Below are 17,266 nucleotides of genomic sequence, written 5' to 3'. Positions count from 1 at the left end.
GTCCCCATGTGCAGTTGCAAAGCGTAGTCTGGCTTTTTTATGGTGGTTTTAGAGCAGTGGCTTCTTCCTTGCTGAGCGGCCTTTCAGGTTATGTCGATATAGGACTCCTTTTACTGTGGATATAGATACTAGATACTTTTGTACCTGTTTCCTCCAGCATCTTCACAAGGTCCTTTGCTGTTGTTCTGGGATTGATTTGCACTTCTCGCACCAAAGTACGTTCATCTCTAGGAGACAGAACGCATCTCCTTCCTGAGCAGTATGACGGCTGCGTGGTCCCATGGTCTTTTATACTCGCAAACTATTGTTTGTACTGATGAATGTGGTACCTTCAGGCGTTTGGAAATTGCTCCCAAGGATGAACCAGACTTGTGGAGGTCTACAATTTATTTTCTGAGGTCTTGGCTGATTTCTTTTGATTTTCCCATGATGTCAAGCAAAAGAGGCACTGAGTTTGAAGGTAGGCCTTGAAATACAGCCACAGGTACTCATCCAATTGACTCAAATTATGTAAATTAGCTTATCAGAAGCTTCTAAAGCCATGACATAATTTTCTGGAATGTTCCAAGCTGTTTAAAGGCACAGTCAACCTAGTGTATGTAAACTTCTGACCCACTGGAATTGTGATACAGTGAATTATAAGTGAAATAATCTGTCTGTAAACAATTGTTGAAAAAACTACTTGTGTCATGCACAAAGTACATGTCCTAACTGACTTGCCAAAACTATAGTTTGTTAACAAGAAATTTGTGGTGTGGTTGAAAAAATAGTTCTAATGACTCCAACCTAAGTGTATGTAAACTTCCGACTTCAACTGTAGTTACAAATTATGGCGAAAGTCGGAGTTAACCTGAATTCTGTTGCATTATCTGTCCCAGCCCTATGAAACGGTTTAGCATGAAAGCCTCTCTATAATGTTTTGCCACTGTGTTGGAATTCCTGGCCCTGTAAATATTTATCATACTGATCCGATGCCTCTGGCAGCAGTGGGGAGCTGAAAAACGATCGGTGCACTCCCCGCAGCAGTGCTCTCTCTCCAGCTCTGTGGCCAGTTTCTGGGAAAGCCTGGAAACCTGATGCCTGAGCCCGCCCCAGCCACAGAGCTCCACAGGCCGAGCTCACAGCTCCACAGCCTGGGCCCCAGGCTGGCCGACTGTCCTGTTTATTTATGCGTGGGACTGTGAGGTCTGGTCAGAGACGCTGTAAAGGGCCTGAGAAAAGGAGGGGGTTTCCGGAGCGAGGCCTGCGGCCCACATGAATTCATTAGAGACCCTCCACTCCTCCCTCACCCCCCTCCTCTTTATGGATGTCTGCCTCATCTATACCCCCCCCCCCCCTCCCTCCCAAACACACACACCCCACTCTGCATTCCACACAGAGAGCTATGTGAAGGACTCTTTAAGTGTGTGTCTTTAGTACCAAGATTTTCTCATTATCCTTATAGAACACTGACCCCAGTGGCCAGGGGTCATACCCTTTCTTCTCTCCTTAAATGGACCCCTTGAGAAGTCAGAGTTGTGTGATGTGCTGAAACTCAAGGAGCTATTTCCTCTAAAGAGCTGTTTCCATTATGGGAGCATTCTTGTTTTGTTCTTCCTCTAGTTGTTCCCTAATCTGACACTCTTCTTAACCCATCGTTTCCACTGGGTTTGCAAGGAATTCAACGATTTACATTTCAATAGTTTCAGAAGGAAATGGGTTGCCAGTCAGTTTTGGTATGCTGTTCAGCTAAGCCTGTCTTAACGTGTTTTTCTTGAGTACAAAACAGAAATGATGGTCAAAGAAGACGTGATGGGTTTTGCAGCCCCATCGTGTCTGGTCTAGTTCGGCCTAAGGGGCAGTAAGACACATGTCGGATTTATTGAATTTGACTGAGCTCTCCCTTGAAACGAATCCAGAAAAAAATGCTATTTTATTACAGGCCTTTACTAATCAGATGAGGAGGTAGTTACTATAACATAGAAAAGTCAACTTAATTTACTGAGCAGCTGCGAATGTGTCCTCATTCATTGTCTATCCGGTCTCCTACCCTATACAGGTGGTGTACTTTGGGGATAGCATGCGGTCGGACATGTTCCCTGCTAGCACGTTTGGGAAGTGGGAGACGGTGATGATCGTGGAGGAAATGGAGGGAGAGGGCGTCCCGAGGTGCGACGCAGCGAAGACCAACGAGGCCCAAGCGGAGCCTCAGGACAAGAAGGGAAAGTTTGAGGTTAGTTCACACAAGCAGCTGTTTCCGTTTAAAGCGCTCTCCCACCTTTTTACCTTGCTCCCTCTGAAAGACATATCCTCCCAACCCCCAGCCCCTTTGCTCTGCTCAATGCCACAATATACCCACCGTAGCGCGTGTTGTGTCTGAGTGGATACGTGGGCTTGTTCATTTTGTAAGCGTTATCAAAAGACTTAAAGTGTTGTAAGTGTTCTGTGGCAGTTTTGTATTATTACAGTTCCACAGCTATTGGCGAAACCTGTAAAAGCGGTCATGTTGAAACAAGTGTATATGAGTCTGTATTACTGCCTAGTGTCAGTACAGGAAAGTCGGCAGAGAAAATGTTCACAGCAGTTGACGTACTGCTAGGAAGGAAACTATAAACACATTCTTACAACTATTATGTAATATTGTCAGTGCTGCCCTCTCCTTCACTGACCAGGCCATAGTCTATCCATATCCAGAGGGGTCAGTGCTTCCTGAGAGGGAATTAGGTGAGTCAGCATATATGTTGCCAGGAACGATGAGAGGAACCACCTGGTTTGGATAGGACACCACTAAGCGTGTGTCCGTAAATTTACTCTGGATTGCCAGAGTGCGCTCAGAATGTGCTCTGAGCATTGCCAGATTCTCCGTTTTGTAAATTCAGATCGTTTTGGGTTCAGAGAGCACCCTGGACACTGCCAGAGGAGTAGGGTTGATCTGAGCGTTCTGTCCTCACAACGGCAGTCAAGCACCCAAGCTAACTGGCTAAAGTTGTCTAGCTTACTAGCTACTTCCAGACACAAATGAGAGAACGCCTCACTCTGATGATTTTACTCACCCTAGCAGAGCTGGTTTAGCTGATTTCACGTTATCCAGAGTGTTGGTGACTAACTGTGCTGCTGGCAACAATTTAATTATATACATTTTTTGGCCAATGTTTACTGACACCGGTCATATTCAACGGGTGATGCACGTTCGTAAATTTGTCAGTTATTCTGTGATCTGGCACCCTCAGACGAGAATGCTCTGAAATAAGAGTTGATAGCCAGAGTGTATTGACGAACGCACTCTGAAGACAGATTGGAGCACAGAGCCTTGTAGCTGGACAAATCGTCTCGGCCTAGACTCACTACCTCTACCTCTCTTTCTCATGCTCTTTTCTCTCTCTCCACTTCCTCTTTTCACTTCACCTTTCCTTACTAAAACGTATTTCCCCATTTGCCTCGTTTATGAAAAATGCATTATCTCCTGACTCCTGGAAGCTCCAGTAGGTCTCTCTCTCTCTCCACTGTGGTGTATCAGCTCTGAGCTGTAGCTCCGCTGCAGCCAAAGTGTATGTAACACATTAGACAGTCTCAGAAAGCTGCCTGGAACAACATGTTTCTCATCAGTTTCCCCCAGATTCCTTTTGGTTACATTTTGGCTCTCAATATCTGGTGGAAATTTCCACATGAATAGGCAATGTAATGTTGTGCATCAATTTGCCAGTTATTAATGATGAATTATGAGGTTCTGTGTAGTGTAGAGAAGCTCCGAACTAGGGAAGAATGATAAGTAGTTAGCACAGTAGTTTGAGACAGAATATTTCCATGCCTTGGATTCATTGAATCTTATGACTTTAAACATAAACCGTTTTTCTCAGCGAGCAACTCCACCTCTAAGTCTGGTTGGGAGTCAAAAAGCGTCACCATTCAGAATAACGTCTTCATCACACTTTCCACCAAGAGAGGGGAAAAGTAGCAACATTTTTAATTTGAAGCATTGACCTTTCTCCCAGATGAACTGAATTCCATTTCAAGGAAGTGTCTGGACCAGTTGACTAATTTAGATGTATACATTTCTTCTGCTACCTCTGTTTTGATTTGTTATCAGTCCATGCTTGTTAACCACATCCTGTTATTAACATCTTAGACAAATGGCACTGATAAGTAGGAGTAAGAAGGGTAGGTGTTCTCTCTTGGCAAAGTGACTAACACCACACTGCTTCTTATGTTGAAATTCCTGCTAAAAAGTGCATCCATTATTACCCACAAGTTTCCTCCCTAGTAGGAGGACTTACATTTACAATTTTTGTCATTCAGCCAGAGCAACTTACAGGAAAAATTCGGGTTAAGTGCCTTGCTCAAGGGCACATCGGCAGATGTTTCACCTAATTGAGTCAGGGATTCGAACCAACAACCTTTCTGTTACTGGCCCAACGCTCTTAAACGCTAGGCTACCTGCCGCCCCGTACCTCTTTCTGGTCAGAAAATCACTCCCTCTTTAACCCATGTGATGTGCTTTCAGGACCAGGGTATGAAGGCGCCCTCTGCTCCATCAGAACAGTGGGGATCCTACTTTGTGGATGCACACAAGAGTGGTGAAGGGGATGAGGAGAGCCAGAAACTCACCTGGTGCTGCCATAGCATCCACAAATACAGCACCATGGCCATCCCCAGTGTGGAGTCTATTGCAGGTACAGGGAGGAGAGGGCTACGGGGGCCCACTGACTCTGTGTTGCGTAATGACCTACCAAATTGCTGTATTTATTTATTTAACCTTTATTTAACTAGGCAAGTCAGTTAAGAACATATTCTTATTTACAATGACGGCCTGCACCAGCCAAACCCGGACGATGCTGGGCCAATTGTGCGCCGCCCTATGGGACTCCTAATCACGGCCGGTTGTGATACAGCCTGGATTCAAACCAGGGTGTCTGTAGTGACGCCTCTAGCACTGAGATGCAGTATCTTAAGACCGCAGCGCCTCTTGTCTTGAGAGAGGTGTGCTCTGCTAGTTTAAAGTGTAATTTGACCCCAGATATCCTCTACTACCTGTTCCTTATTCTTGCCAAGAAGTGCTGGTCACACTTTATTTGGATAGTCCAGATAGTATGACCATCTGTAGAATAGACTGTTGATAAAGCAACTGCTTACTAAGGTTACGGTAATTGTTAAGGTTAGGTTTAGAATAATGGTTAGGTTAAGGGGTTATGTTTTGGGTTAGGATACATGTTAAGGTTAGGGTTAGTAGATAGATAGTTTAAATGTTACTGAGCATCTACAGATGGACTATCCAAATAAAGTGTTTGCCAAAGTGCTTTCTAAAACAGTTTGTTCCTTTTTGTGAAGGTTTGGTTTGGCAGAGCTTTGCGCAATTTCCAGAAATCAGAGAAGAAATGTATGTGTCATGGACCACTCCTAGCTATTGTTGATGATGTGTGCAGAATGGAAACTTTGAGGGTTACATGTACTAGCTAAACAGGCAAAACTGGTTGATATGACATAATTCTCACTAGTTTATCTCTCGTCCTCCTCCATAGATCTCCCTCTGGACTACAAGTTCCCCAGGTTCTGTCCCAACAAACCCTGCACCACCGGCTACTACCCCAGACCCCCAGATTCCCTGCTGAAAAAGTTCCAGAGTCAGTCGTCTTAAAGAGTCCTCCTCCCAGAGTCGCCCCTCACCCTCCTCAGCCTAAAGGGGAGGAATGTGCCTCCATCTCGCCTGTAGTTCCACACCTGAACCATGTCATCTATCCCTCTAGCACAGGAAATCACGCTCACATTGATAGTATCCATGGGAATGTAAAAGCACAGTATCTCTCTGCAAGTAACCTGGCTACATTTGAACGTTGTTCTGTACGTGGATTATTGTACATGTGTGTGAAAAATGTGACTTGCCAATTGTATGTGCGTGGGTGTGTCAGCCAGCAGTGCTGATTTTAAAGCATATTATTCATATTGTTTAATGTGAAGACCACTTTTGTAATGTAGTTAGATAGGTAATTGATGTTCCAGTTAAACCCCCTAAAAGTACATCATTCAATGTAAGCTAATAACTCTTCAGAGTACAAAAAAAACTTTAAGCCCTGTAAATACTGTCCTACATTTAGTTTTTTGGTGTGTTTCCTTACCTCAAAAACCTGATTTGAGCTGGAGTGCAACATTGCAGTCACAGCAGTGTTGTCAATTGTCTCCAAATTCCTAATAATTCATTATGTCCAGTATCCTTGGTATGATGTGTGTATATGTATAATACATAATAAACAGCCATTTTGGTTTTCTGTTTCACTGTTTCAGTGACAGTAACTTAAGATGTCCATTAAGATAAAGCATTTCCCCTGTGTTTGTCACAGATTCTCCCGGTACTGCTGCTCATTCCTTGCACCAGTTCCGGAGTTCTACATCACCGGCCTTCTAGGCTTAGACTGAACTGTCTAATTACGCACTCCTGATTCCCATTTCTCCTTATTAGTAATTGTATATACTCTGTTCACCATTGTCACCATGTCCGTTGGTCCTGTGAGTACCTGTGTTGTTTCGGCTTTCGTGCTGCGTGTTTTGTACAGTTGTTATTACGGGTCTTACCTCGTTCTTTTGTTTGGGTTGTATCCCAGTGTGTTTTGTATATGTTTTGAGCATCGTCCCCGTGCCTTTCATGGCATGTTGTTTCATTTAGGTGGAGTATTAAAACCCCCTATTACGTATTCCTGCGCCTGTCGCCAATCATTTATACAACGTGACAGTATTGATTTTGTGGAAGGTGTTTAAGAGAATTGTTCTTGAAGAAATGGCATAATCTGTCCTTTAGTGTTACCTTTTTTGTTGAAAGAATAGAAAATAGTAAAACGGTAATATTGGATGCTTAAAGATTATGCTCTGTGTACTCTTATTTTTTGGTGCAACAGTAAAGTATAGTGCTGTTGGAGTGACTACTGTGTAAAACTGTGTTATACTTATGCTTTATATGCAGTACCAATTTGAAGATATGCTTCAACTGAATTCTGAATGGTTACATGTGTTGCTTAGCTGCATATAGACTAGTTGTATTATAATGATAAGAAGCAAGTCTTAATATGCCTGTAGAAGTGTTTTTACAGGAAGTGCTTTAGAGAGGACAGCAGACCTTAATTGGTCATTGGATTATTTCTGTTCTAAATGTGTGTGTTGGTGTTAAATGCAATGCAGCTTTGGTGATTGTATTCCATTTCCTTTTTTCCCCCCATCTGATTTAGAAACTTGTATATGCTCATTTGCCGTATGTTCAATTCCTTAGTGGTATTTTAGTGTTCTAGAGAAGATGCAGGGATGGTGTTCAATGTACTGTCTGTGAAATAAATAAAGTTATACAATTTTGTTACACACTGCTTTTTCTGATGATTTGAGTTTTCTTGAAAGTTCAAATAAAACATCTGAAAATGTGTCGACGTCAGATCATTACAAAATGGGATTAGACTGTTTCAAATTTATTTTTAGACTGTTTGGCTACTTTCAATTCTACAAATATGTTCTCTCTACCTGGATGTTTGTGTCTACAATCAGTCATTTCTGTCTCCCTCCTACTTCTTTAGTCACTTTCCTCCACTGCCCCTCCTCATTCGGCAGAATTGATGACGTTCTTCTCTCCAAAACCTTGCGCAAAGAGGGTATACTTTTTTTCACTACTTGAAGATTCAATGTATAGATGCATGTCGCGGGGATTACATTTATAACACAGAAATGACTTGTAGGGGGAGTGTCAAATCTGGACTACAATTGTACAACAACGGGTTTTGACAGGTAGGCTAATCTTGATCAGGGTAACGTTACTGTTCTTTCCTTACAACAAGCCACCGATCGAAAAAGACTTCCGATCCAGTGTGCTATCTGCGCATATTTATATGTTAATACCGTGTGTTAAACGTTTTTCGATGTTGGAATAATAGTTCACTAATTACATTTAAGAAAAGTACTATTTATGTAAGTAGATGTACATATATACACGAAATAATGAACTAAATATTTTTGTCAGTGTGACATTCGGGAACGGATGACAAAAGTCACATACAAGGACATTAGATACGATATGTACAAGTGTAGGATATTATCAGAGTTGTGTATAGGTATTCAAATATGACAATTATATGTCCTATGACCTGAGGAAAACTAGCCTACTAATATGAAAAAAAACGGACACTTTTTATATGAGTAAAACATTTGTTAGGACGCTGGCGACCTGAAGTAGGCTATCCAAGGGAAGGAGATGTGTGAGCAGCCAGGTTGGAAAGATAATCTGCGGAGCTACTTTGCTGTAAATTGGTAGTTGCCACTGTAAACCCTTGAGTTTAGGGTTTGTAATAGGCCTACTTTCGAGTGATGGAGTAGTATAGAATAGTTTTCATAATACACATTCTACAGTCATTTGTTTTTCAACATGTGGTCATTTGAAATAGTCTTATCAAGTTTCAAGGGCACAGGTCTTTTAAAAAACTAAACGTCTATTTGAGAATGAATTGCCCAGTTTGTGCCATCAGTTTGTCATTTTTGTGTAAATTGAAGGAAAACATAGCAGTCAAAGGTTAATCCAGCCCAGGAAAGGGACAACTGGTTTCCTTTATTCCCCTAAACCAATCAGTGCTCAATCTCCATGTCCCTAAACACATAGCAGGAAAAGGTTTCACTTCCACATCCAGGATTCATGGGCTTTATGGCAGTAATGGTAGACTGTCTGATTATGTCTTTAAATGGACAATATGCAGTTGTTACAACCATTTTTAGACATTTACATTAAATATACCCATTGCTTCTTGAAGGATAGAATTTATAGATCCCCTCATGAGCTTAGTACAACTGTCATAACCCATCATAACCCCAAATATTAAGTTGTTTTACGCCTTTGTAAACAATGTAAATGTAAACAAATACTGTTAGCCTCAAAATGGTTAAAACAAATAGTTTGTATGTCATGGATGGTCAGTCATTGTATCTATATCTCTGTCCATGAGTTTGAGAATGGTTGTATTTCTCCAGCCCCATCCCTCAGCTGTTACAAAGTTTACCCCTTTGATATTGTTCAAACTATAGATGCCCCTTTAAACTGGAATGTGCCCGTTTATGAGGTCAGGTGTCATATCTAGCTAGTTGGTCAAGTGAAGCAACATCTGCAAAATAATGGACATTTAGCTCCCTTGTCCCCATTGGTGTCATTTTTAGTAGGTAATACTAAATTGTGTATTCAAATACACGAAAGAGAAAACTCACGCTAATACGACTGACCAGAGTCTAGTCTCTCTAGACTACCTTCAAATCACCAACAATAGATTTTGCCCTAGGCAAGTGCCAAGAGTAAGGCAATGAAATGGACGTCCACGTTCCTGAGAAGAGATGACTTGCACTACCATCGTGTTAAATGTACCATGTGATGTTAGTCATTGGCTAAGCCAAACCACTATGACTGACGAATAGAATACACACAGAGACCTTTATGACCTTTCGAGTGTTGAGGACCGTCTTTCTGACTATGTGGATGTACATGGCTGGACTCACCTGAGACACTGCCAAACAAATGTAAGGATTATCTACCCTGATGAACACACCTCTCGCCAATAGCTGGATTACAGTATTAATCTGCGGTATGATAGCACACTACACACAATATAGCTACCTCTTCTCAAGATACACATGGGGGAGGAGGACGGAAGCGGGGGGGTTGGGGTCTATTTTGATTATTCATATAGATTAGTTGCATTTTTACAACAGAGAGCTGAACTTCCCTTTCAGTTGTCACAGTCTACAGTCTACTTGTAGCGTTTTAAAACTTGTCAGAACAGTAGGGGGAAGCCAGAACGATCAGGAATACAGCTGTATCCAATTATTCAAGGAATGTAGCCCTCATATGAAAAAGCTGGGGAGAGTTGAGAGAATAAGGCTGGCTGGCTTTCTTAAAGTATTTTCTTCTCCCTTTCCTTTCCTTCTCAGCTGAGCTCTGTTGGAAATGCCACGGCGCCCTCTCTGATGTGAGGATGAGGACCTACACCCGAGGGGCCCCCACAGTGTTCTTCATAAGTCTACTGTGGCCCCTGGTGGCCCCGGTGGTGGGGGTGGCGGAGGAGACGATAGACCCCAGTGGAGGGATACCCTTCATGGGAGGGAACTACGATGGACACCCCATGCTGTACTTCGGCCAAGGCGAGGTGGAGGAGCTGCAGTCGGCGGCGGCTGGGACACACCGGGAGATGGCCGCGAGGATCCGCGAGGCGGGGGAGGCCATGCTGGAGCACCCTGAGGAGTACCTGCCCCCCTGGAGCCCGGCCGAGTTCAGCGCCCGCTGGAACGAGGTGTATGGAAACAACCTTGGAGTGCTGTCTATGTTCTGTCTGCTCTACCCACACAGGGCCGGGGCCCTCGACCTGGCTAAGGATTACATGGAGAGGATGGCAGCTCAGCCTAGTTGGTATATTTTCTATCTTTGTTTTTCCCTTATTTTTGTGTGAATTTTCAGTTGCAATCAATTGTCTGTGAATAGCATCCCTAACCTATAGGGACACGAAATAAGAGATACAATCAGATATGCCCCTGTGGAAACAGTTACTGTGTAGTTTCTCAAATTCAACCCATAAGTGAATTGCTCGCTTCTCAATTGCAGAAAATCGCTTAGCCTACCCTTAGCGTTAAGAAAAACTCCCACATGTTTTTCTCATTACGTGAACAATATTGGTCTATTTGGAGAAGGTGCAGATGCTGCCTGCTATCTGTATTTCTCCTTCCTATCATCATGTGACCACTGGGGATAAATACCAAATCCTCCTCCTCTCCGGAGGACCTTTGACTGACTCAATCCCCCTACATAGTATCACTTGTTCAGTTTTCACTGTGGCCGGCCAGACCTGAGGAAGAGATGCCCTGTGGTCCAGGAAATGTGTTTAGCAGCTGTATGAATTTATTGCTTAACATGCCCCCGTTCAAAGGAAATTAAATGTTCAGATGTTGAGCTGAATGGCCTGGTGCAGTGGGATGGGAGGACTAGGGTTCAGGTGGTGGTGAGAGGCTAAGAAACCAATTTTACCTGGGTTCTCAGAGGGGTTACATGGGAAGTCTCATCTGCATCTCACATTGTTCAGCCCCAACCTAAGGGATGGGCTAATGAGTCTCCCAGTCTATAGACTCAGAGGGGAATAGCTTAGGGAGCTTTGGATGATGTTATATTTCATTTTCATTGTACAGTACTAGGCTGTACTATCTTGCAGACTTCTTCACTTTCTGTTGCATAAGAATAATACGCTAACAAGAGGCCAGCAATGAGACTGCATGTTGTTGCTGTATATTTAGCCAACCCTTACAGTACTGTACTTCAGAAGACCCCTGACCGCCTGTGAGGGTTGTGAAACTTCAGTGGTTTCATTTTTTCCCCTTGCAGTGCAGTTAGGAAAGTGCATTATAGCAAGCTTTCTCTGCACGTCCCAAGCCAAGGAATTCAGTGTCAAGGAGGGGTCTCTGATATGTCGGGCAAGGTCGCAGCCAATTTATTCATGTCGCCTGCGTTCTCAGGACGTCTGGTCTCTGCTATCAGCCTCGTGGTCAGAGGGCTTCCCTTTTCAAGTTTCACCTTCTTTCTTTCATTACCTTTCAGAAATAAGCATTACCTCAGCTCCATTGTTTTAATCCTCTGTTTAGCCATCAGCTGCTGTGTCTAGCCAACCTAGTTCAGAGAAAAATGTTTTCTTTAGGGCCAGTGTTAATGGGTACATGTACAGTTAATCATTAGTTCAAATTTGTGAAACTTCTCACAAAATGGAAGTCTGTGCCACAATTTGAGAAATGAAAACCCACAAGGACGTTTTTCACATTTTAACTACACACAATGTGAGTTCTCTCCTCAGCCGCACATTTGCTAGGGCTTTGGAGTCTCTCAGGGATCCTTAAAAGTGGCTCCAGGAATCAGTCAACTGTGGTATCTGTGACCTTCAATTATGTCTCCAACAACTTGTTGAGGAGAACCATATTCCATATTCCAACTCCAGCTTGTGGCGCACTGGTTCCCTGGTTCGGTTTTTAAGGCAGTTCATGTGTAAACACACAGAAGAGACGTCTTGTGTGCTTTGGCGTAATGTAATATACAGTACAGTAGTGACATAGAATCACTCTTCACTCATTCTAACTACTTATACAGGGCATTAAACTTGGTTGGTGAACCAAAGACTGTAATAAAACATTATTTAAACTCCTTTTTTGATGAATAAAGTTTAAATCAAGGGCCCCTTTTTATTCAATTTAATTTAAACCCATATAGAATGAACATTTACTTCCAAATGAACTTCCTCAGGTCTTTGACAGATGGAAATAATGTATTAGCTAAATCAAATGGAAGAAATGCTGCCAGAGGGTGGCAGAATATCTTTGGTATTTATGAATATTAGAGTCATATTTAAAAGATAAGCAGGCAGCTGTTTTGATATTTGGCACTGAGTAACGTTTATGGGTCCATGTGATGAGTGGAATGGATTTCAATATGTCTTTTAGATGTTCTGAGAGGAATGATTGTCAAGATGGAGCTGAAAATGTAATTACATGGCACGCACTTTAATAGTAACTGCTCAAAATATAGGTTGCTTTTTGGATTTATATTTTATTGCCACATCTGAAGTCAATTTGACTATAGTTACACAGAAAGAGCTTTTAAAGAACACCTCTTAGCAGGTGGTATATGAGATTAATGCATGGGCACGGACTATTTTGCTAATTTAACAATTAGTAACTCTTAGAAATAGAAGTCAGTCAGCATTCTGAGGTGCCAGCTACTTTACAAATAGCACACAGTGCACTTTAAACAGCACTTTAAAAGGCAGGATATGTTGGAGTTGGACTTTAAAGCATGTGTGAAAATGCTGTTTTGCATGTTCTTTTGTAAAGAGAACAAAAAGCTATTTAGTAGCTGATTACAAGCTTGGACAAATTATGCAAATCGCCTGAGAAGGATTAGTTTAACTCTACACTTTTGATGATATTTTACTTTCCAGAATATACACTACCCTTTCTGTTTTTGCAGCCTTGCTTGGGCTAGTGTGAAAAGGGAACTTCAATCAATTCAAGACTATTTGTAAAGATACTACATCGTGATATTACTGTTTTCTTGTGTATTAACCCTGACCCAGGCATAGATCCAAATGAGGAAAAACATGTATTTACCGTTCAGAAATACTCTGATTATGAAAATAATCTGTTAGTTTTATTTCAAGTTTGTAGAACAATTTTATGGAAAAGTTGCAAAGATACACTATTGAGCTTCAATGGTAGGAACATTTTGTTGTAAGAACATTTTGAAATTCTATAAAAATCACATAAATATTTATCAAAAGCATTGATGGGATGGAAAATATTGTCTTATGGTATATAAACTATATATACAAAAGTAACTGGACACCCCTTCAAATTAGTGGATTTGGTTATTTCAGTCACACCAGTTGCTGACAGGTGTATAAAATTGAGCACGTAGCCAGGCAATCTCCATAGACAAACATTGGCAGTAGAATGGCTTTACTGAAGAGCTCAGTGATTTTCAACATGACACCGTCATAGGATGCCACCTTTCCAACAAGTCAGTTCGTCAAATGTATGCCCTGTTAGAGCTGCCCTGGTCAACTGGCCCTGGTCAACTGTAAGTGCTGTAATTGTGAAGTAGAAACATCTAGGAGCAACAACGGCTAAACCGCGAAGTGGCAGGCCACACAAGCTCACAGAACGGGACGGTTGAGTGCTGAAGCGTGTAGCGCATAGAAATCGTCTGTCCTCGGTTGCAAAATTCCCTACCGAGTTCCAAACTACCTCTGGAAGCAACATCATCACAAGAACTGTTCGTCGGGAGCTTCATGAAATGGGTTTCCATGGCCGAGCAGCCTCACACAAGTCTAAGTGGAGTAATTACTTTTATAATGAATTATACGTCTTATTTATTTATTGTCCTATCATGGAAAACTACATTTTTTTTATCTTAATAAATTATATCTAATTATTATCCTATTTTAATGGTACTGTCTATGGCCCTATACCCTAGACACCCACCTGAATGACCCAGATATTAAGGAGAAGTCCCTAACTTTTTTATGTGCTCGCTGTAAGCGGTCTATATGCAGCTAAAATGAGGTCAGAGACCAAGAGCAGCACTGCCCCCTCAAGATTCTGAGCCTGCTTGGCAGGGTTGGTCCTGCAAAGCCAAAGCCCCCTAAAGGGAGAGGAAAATATACAAGGAATTTCTCAAAGCTGCTAATGAGAACCTTGACGACCTTGTACCTAGCCGGTGGGGATTCCGGTGGGGTACCCCCACCCAGGCAGTGGCAGTGCTGGCAACACTAGCTGCAGTAACCCATGGGGAGGGGGTCACACTCGGACATTCAGAGAGGGGGTATATTATTGTGGCCCTGGCGGCACAGAATCAAGGTCGGACTGCATGGAGATGCGTGGGGACATGGTCATGACTGGTGGCCGTATTGTGGGTGTTTTTTCAGGAATAGGGTGTACATTTGACTGCCATTATCTAGGATATGACAATGGTAAATAAAATTCAATTTTTGCTTATTTTTTTGCGCGGCTTGCAGGCCTTCTCATGCAGCTGCAACTGCAATGGCATTTGTAAATCATGACCCATCTTGAGTTGGGCTCTGGGATGGTGCAACTGTTGAGAAAGTGAGCTTATGGTTGTGTGGGGGTAAGGGCTGAGTGTGTATGTGTGTATCCCACAACTGTTGCGAAAGAAGAAGTAAAAGATGTAAGGTACAATAGAGGATGATCCACAGCTATATATAATACAAATCGAGGTGACGGCAATGGAAATGCATATGGCAATTGATTTACTTCAATTCGGTAAATGGAACTGTATGCTCTTTTCAAATAATGGATCCCAGTCGGTTCAGGGCTATGGGATACAGGGGGTCGAGGGTGGTCTGCCGGGCACTGGGATGACAAGCCATCTCGAGATGAGGCCTTTTAGCGGGTGGAATAGTAGGGACCAATTGGAGGTTTACTTAGTAGAAATGCAAATATCATGGTACAACTATATAGACACTCAATCATTATGTTACTTTTTAATAGTACGTTTACAAAAATATATTCTGATTAAAAGAATGAAAGGTGTGTCTCATGGTAAGTGGTGAAATAAGTATAGCCAGTTACAATTGTAATGGCTTAGCAGATAATAAGAAAAGACGATCAGTATTTACTTGGCTAAAAGAGAAGGATTATAATATTTATTGTTTACAGGAAACCCATTCAACAGTTTTAGATGAAGTTTTGTGGAAAAAGAACTGGGTGGGCAAAATATATTTCTCCCATGGGCAAAGAAATTCAAAAGGGGTGATGATCTTAATTAACAATAATTTTGATCCAAATGTGCAAATTGTCCAAACAGATCCTCAAGGTAGATGGATTATTTTAAATATGTTATTGGACAATAAACAAATATGGCTTGTTAACCTATACGGTCCGAATAATGATGATCCAAGCTTCTTTGAAAATATATATAAGAACTTATCAACTCTACAAGCAACACTAGACTCTATTATTATAATGGGAGATTTTAATACGGTCTTAAATAGCTCTATAGACCGGAAAGGAAATCACACTACAAATTATCACCCTCAGGCACTTAAGGAAATCATGAATGTCATGGATATATTGGAATTAGTGGATATATGGAGACTTAAATACCCTGATTTAGTGAGATATACATGGCGGAGGCTGAATCAAGCTAGTCGTCTTGACTACTTTCTTATTCCATTCTCTCTGGCACCAAAAGTTAAAAAAGTGTTGATAGGGGATAGAATGCGGTCGGATCATCACATAATTGGCATATATATTTCTCTTACAGAATTTCCACGTGGGCGAGGATATTGGAAATTTAATCAAAGTCTACTAGATGATAAATTGTTTAGAACTAGGACAGAAGATTTTATAACTGACTTTTTCAGACGTAACATAGGTACAGCAGATCCCCTTATTGTATGGGACACTTTTAAGTGTGCCTTTAGAGGCCATGCAATTCAGTACTCATCTATAAAACAAAAGCAATTTAGATCAAAAGAGTCCATATTAACAAAGGAAATTGAAGGACTAACAGTACAATTAGATAGCAATAAAAACGGTACCATAGAGGCACAGAATAATTTAGAGGAAAAACAAAAACAAATGGAGGAACTTATTCAAGAAAGATCCAGTGTAATATATTATAAAAATAAAGCGAACTGGATGGAATATGGGGAAAAATGCACCAAATTCTTTTTCAATCTTCAATATAGAAATGCTACCAAAAAGAATGTATTAAAACTTGTGACAAATGATGGAGTCACGCATGATTCACCAAATGATATTTTGAAAGAGGAAGTAAAGTACTTTAAGAATATGTTTTCGTTTCAGGCTCCTCCATCTCCACTAACTGAAACTAATTGTATGGATTTTTTTCCTATTAATAATGTAAAATTAACATCTGAACAGAAAGACTCATGTGAAGGCCAAATTACAGAGGAGGAACTGCTTGTTGCAATTGGGGCCTTTAAAGATGGGAAAACTCCAGGGCTGGATGGCATACCAGTGGAAGTATACAAAACGTTTTTTGATATACTCAAAGGACCATTATTAACTTGTTTTAACCACTCCTATATAAATGGTAGATTATCAGACACACAACAAGAAGGTCTGATATCGTTATTACTGAAACAGGACCCAAGTGGTATATATAAAGATCCAGTCCAATTAAAAAATTGGAGACCTCTTACACTTCAGTGTTGTGATGCAAAAATCCTAGCAAAATGCTTGGCACATAGAATAAAAAAAGTTTTGTCAGATATTATTCATCCTAATCAGACAGGTTTTTTACATGGACGATACATTGGAGATAATATAAGGCAAGTACTGGAAACAATAGAACACTATGAGATATCGGGGACACCAGGCCTGGTTTTCATAGCTGATTTTGAAAAGGCTTTTGATAAAGTACGACTGGAGTTTATATATAAATGCCTAGAATATTTCAATTTTGGGGAATCTCTTATAAAATGGGTTAAAATTATGTATAGTAACCCTAGGTGTAAAATAGTAAATAATGGCTACATCTCAGAAAGTTTTAAACTATCTAGAGGAGTAAAACAAGGTTGTCCACTATCGGCATATCTATTTATTATTGCCATCGAAATGTTAGCTGTTAAAATTAGATCAAACATTAATATTAAAGGATTAGAAATCCATGGCTTAAAAACTAAGGTGTCATTGTACGCTGATGATTCATGTTTTCTTTTAAAACCACAACTAGAGTCTCTCCAGGGCCTCATAGAGGATCTAGATACCT

The 17,266-nt window shown here is 41.2% G+C and overlaps 2 protein-coding genes across 2 annotated transcripts in view; both read left to right on the top strand.

The window, feature by feature from the left end:
- LOC129824996 (5'-nucleotidase domain-containing protein 1-like) overlaps positions 1 to 7,315 on the top strand; it is a 53,375-nt gene extending 46,060 nt beyond the window's left edge. Inside the window, exons 10-12 of the mRNA XM_055884621.1 lie at positions 2,039 to 2,212; positions 4,481 to 4,649; positions 5,496 to 7,315. Of these exons, the coding sequence (XP_055740596.1) occupies positions 2,039 to 2,212; positions 4,481 to 4,649; positions 5,496 to 5,611 (459 nt within the window). The 3' untranslated portion in view covers positions 5,612 to 7,315. The remainder of the gene's footprint in view (positions 1 to 2,038; positions 2,213 to 4,480; positions 4,650 to 5,495) is intronic.
- A 244-nt stretch (positions 7,316 to 7,559) lies between these two features.
- The window catches only part of LOC129824994 (dermatan-sulfate epimerase-like), a 31,999-nt gene continuing 22,292 nt past the window's right edge, over positions 7,560 to 17,266 (top strand). Inside the window, exons 1-2 of the mRNA XM_055884619.1 lie at positions 7,560 to 7,734; positions 9,913 to 10,387. Coding sequence (XP_055740594.1) covers positions 9,957 to 10,387 — 431 coding nt within the window. The 5' untranslated portion in view covers positions 7,560 to 7,734; positions 9,913 to 9,956. The remainder of the gene's footprint in view (positions 7,735 to 9,912; positions 10,388 to 17,266) is intronic.

This window comes from Salvelinus fontinalis, chromosome 27 (assembly GCF_029448725.1).
Source record: "Salvelinus fontinalis isolate EN_2023a chromosome 27, ASM2944872v1, whole genome shotgun sequence".
NCBI lineage: Eukaryota > Metazoa > Chordata > Actinopteri > Salmoniformes > Salmonidae > Salvelinus > Salvelinus fontinalis.
This window is presented reverse-complemented; position numbering and strand designations above follow the sequence as displayed.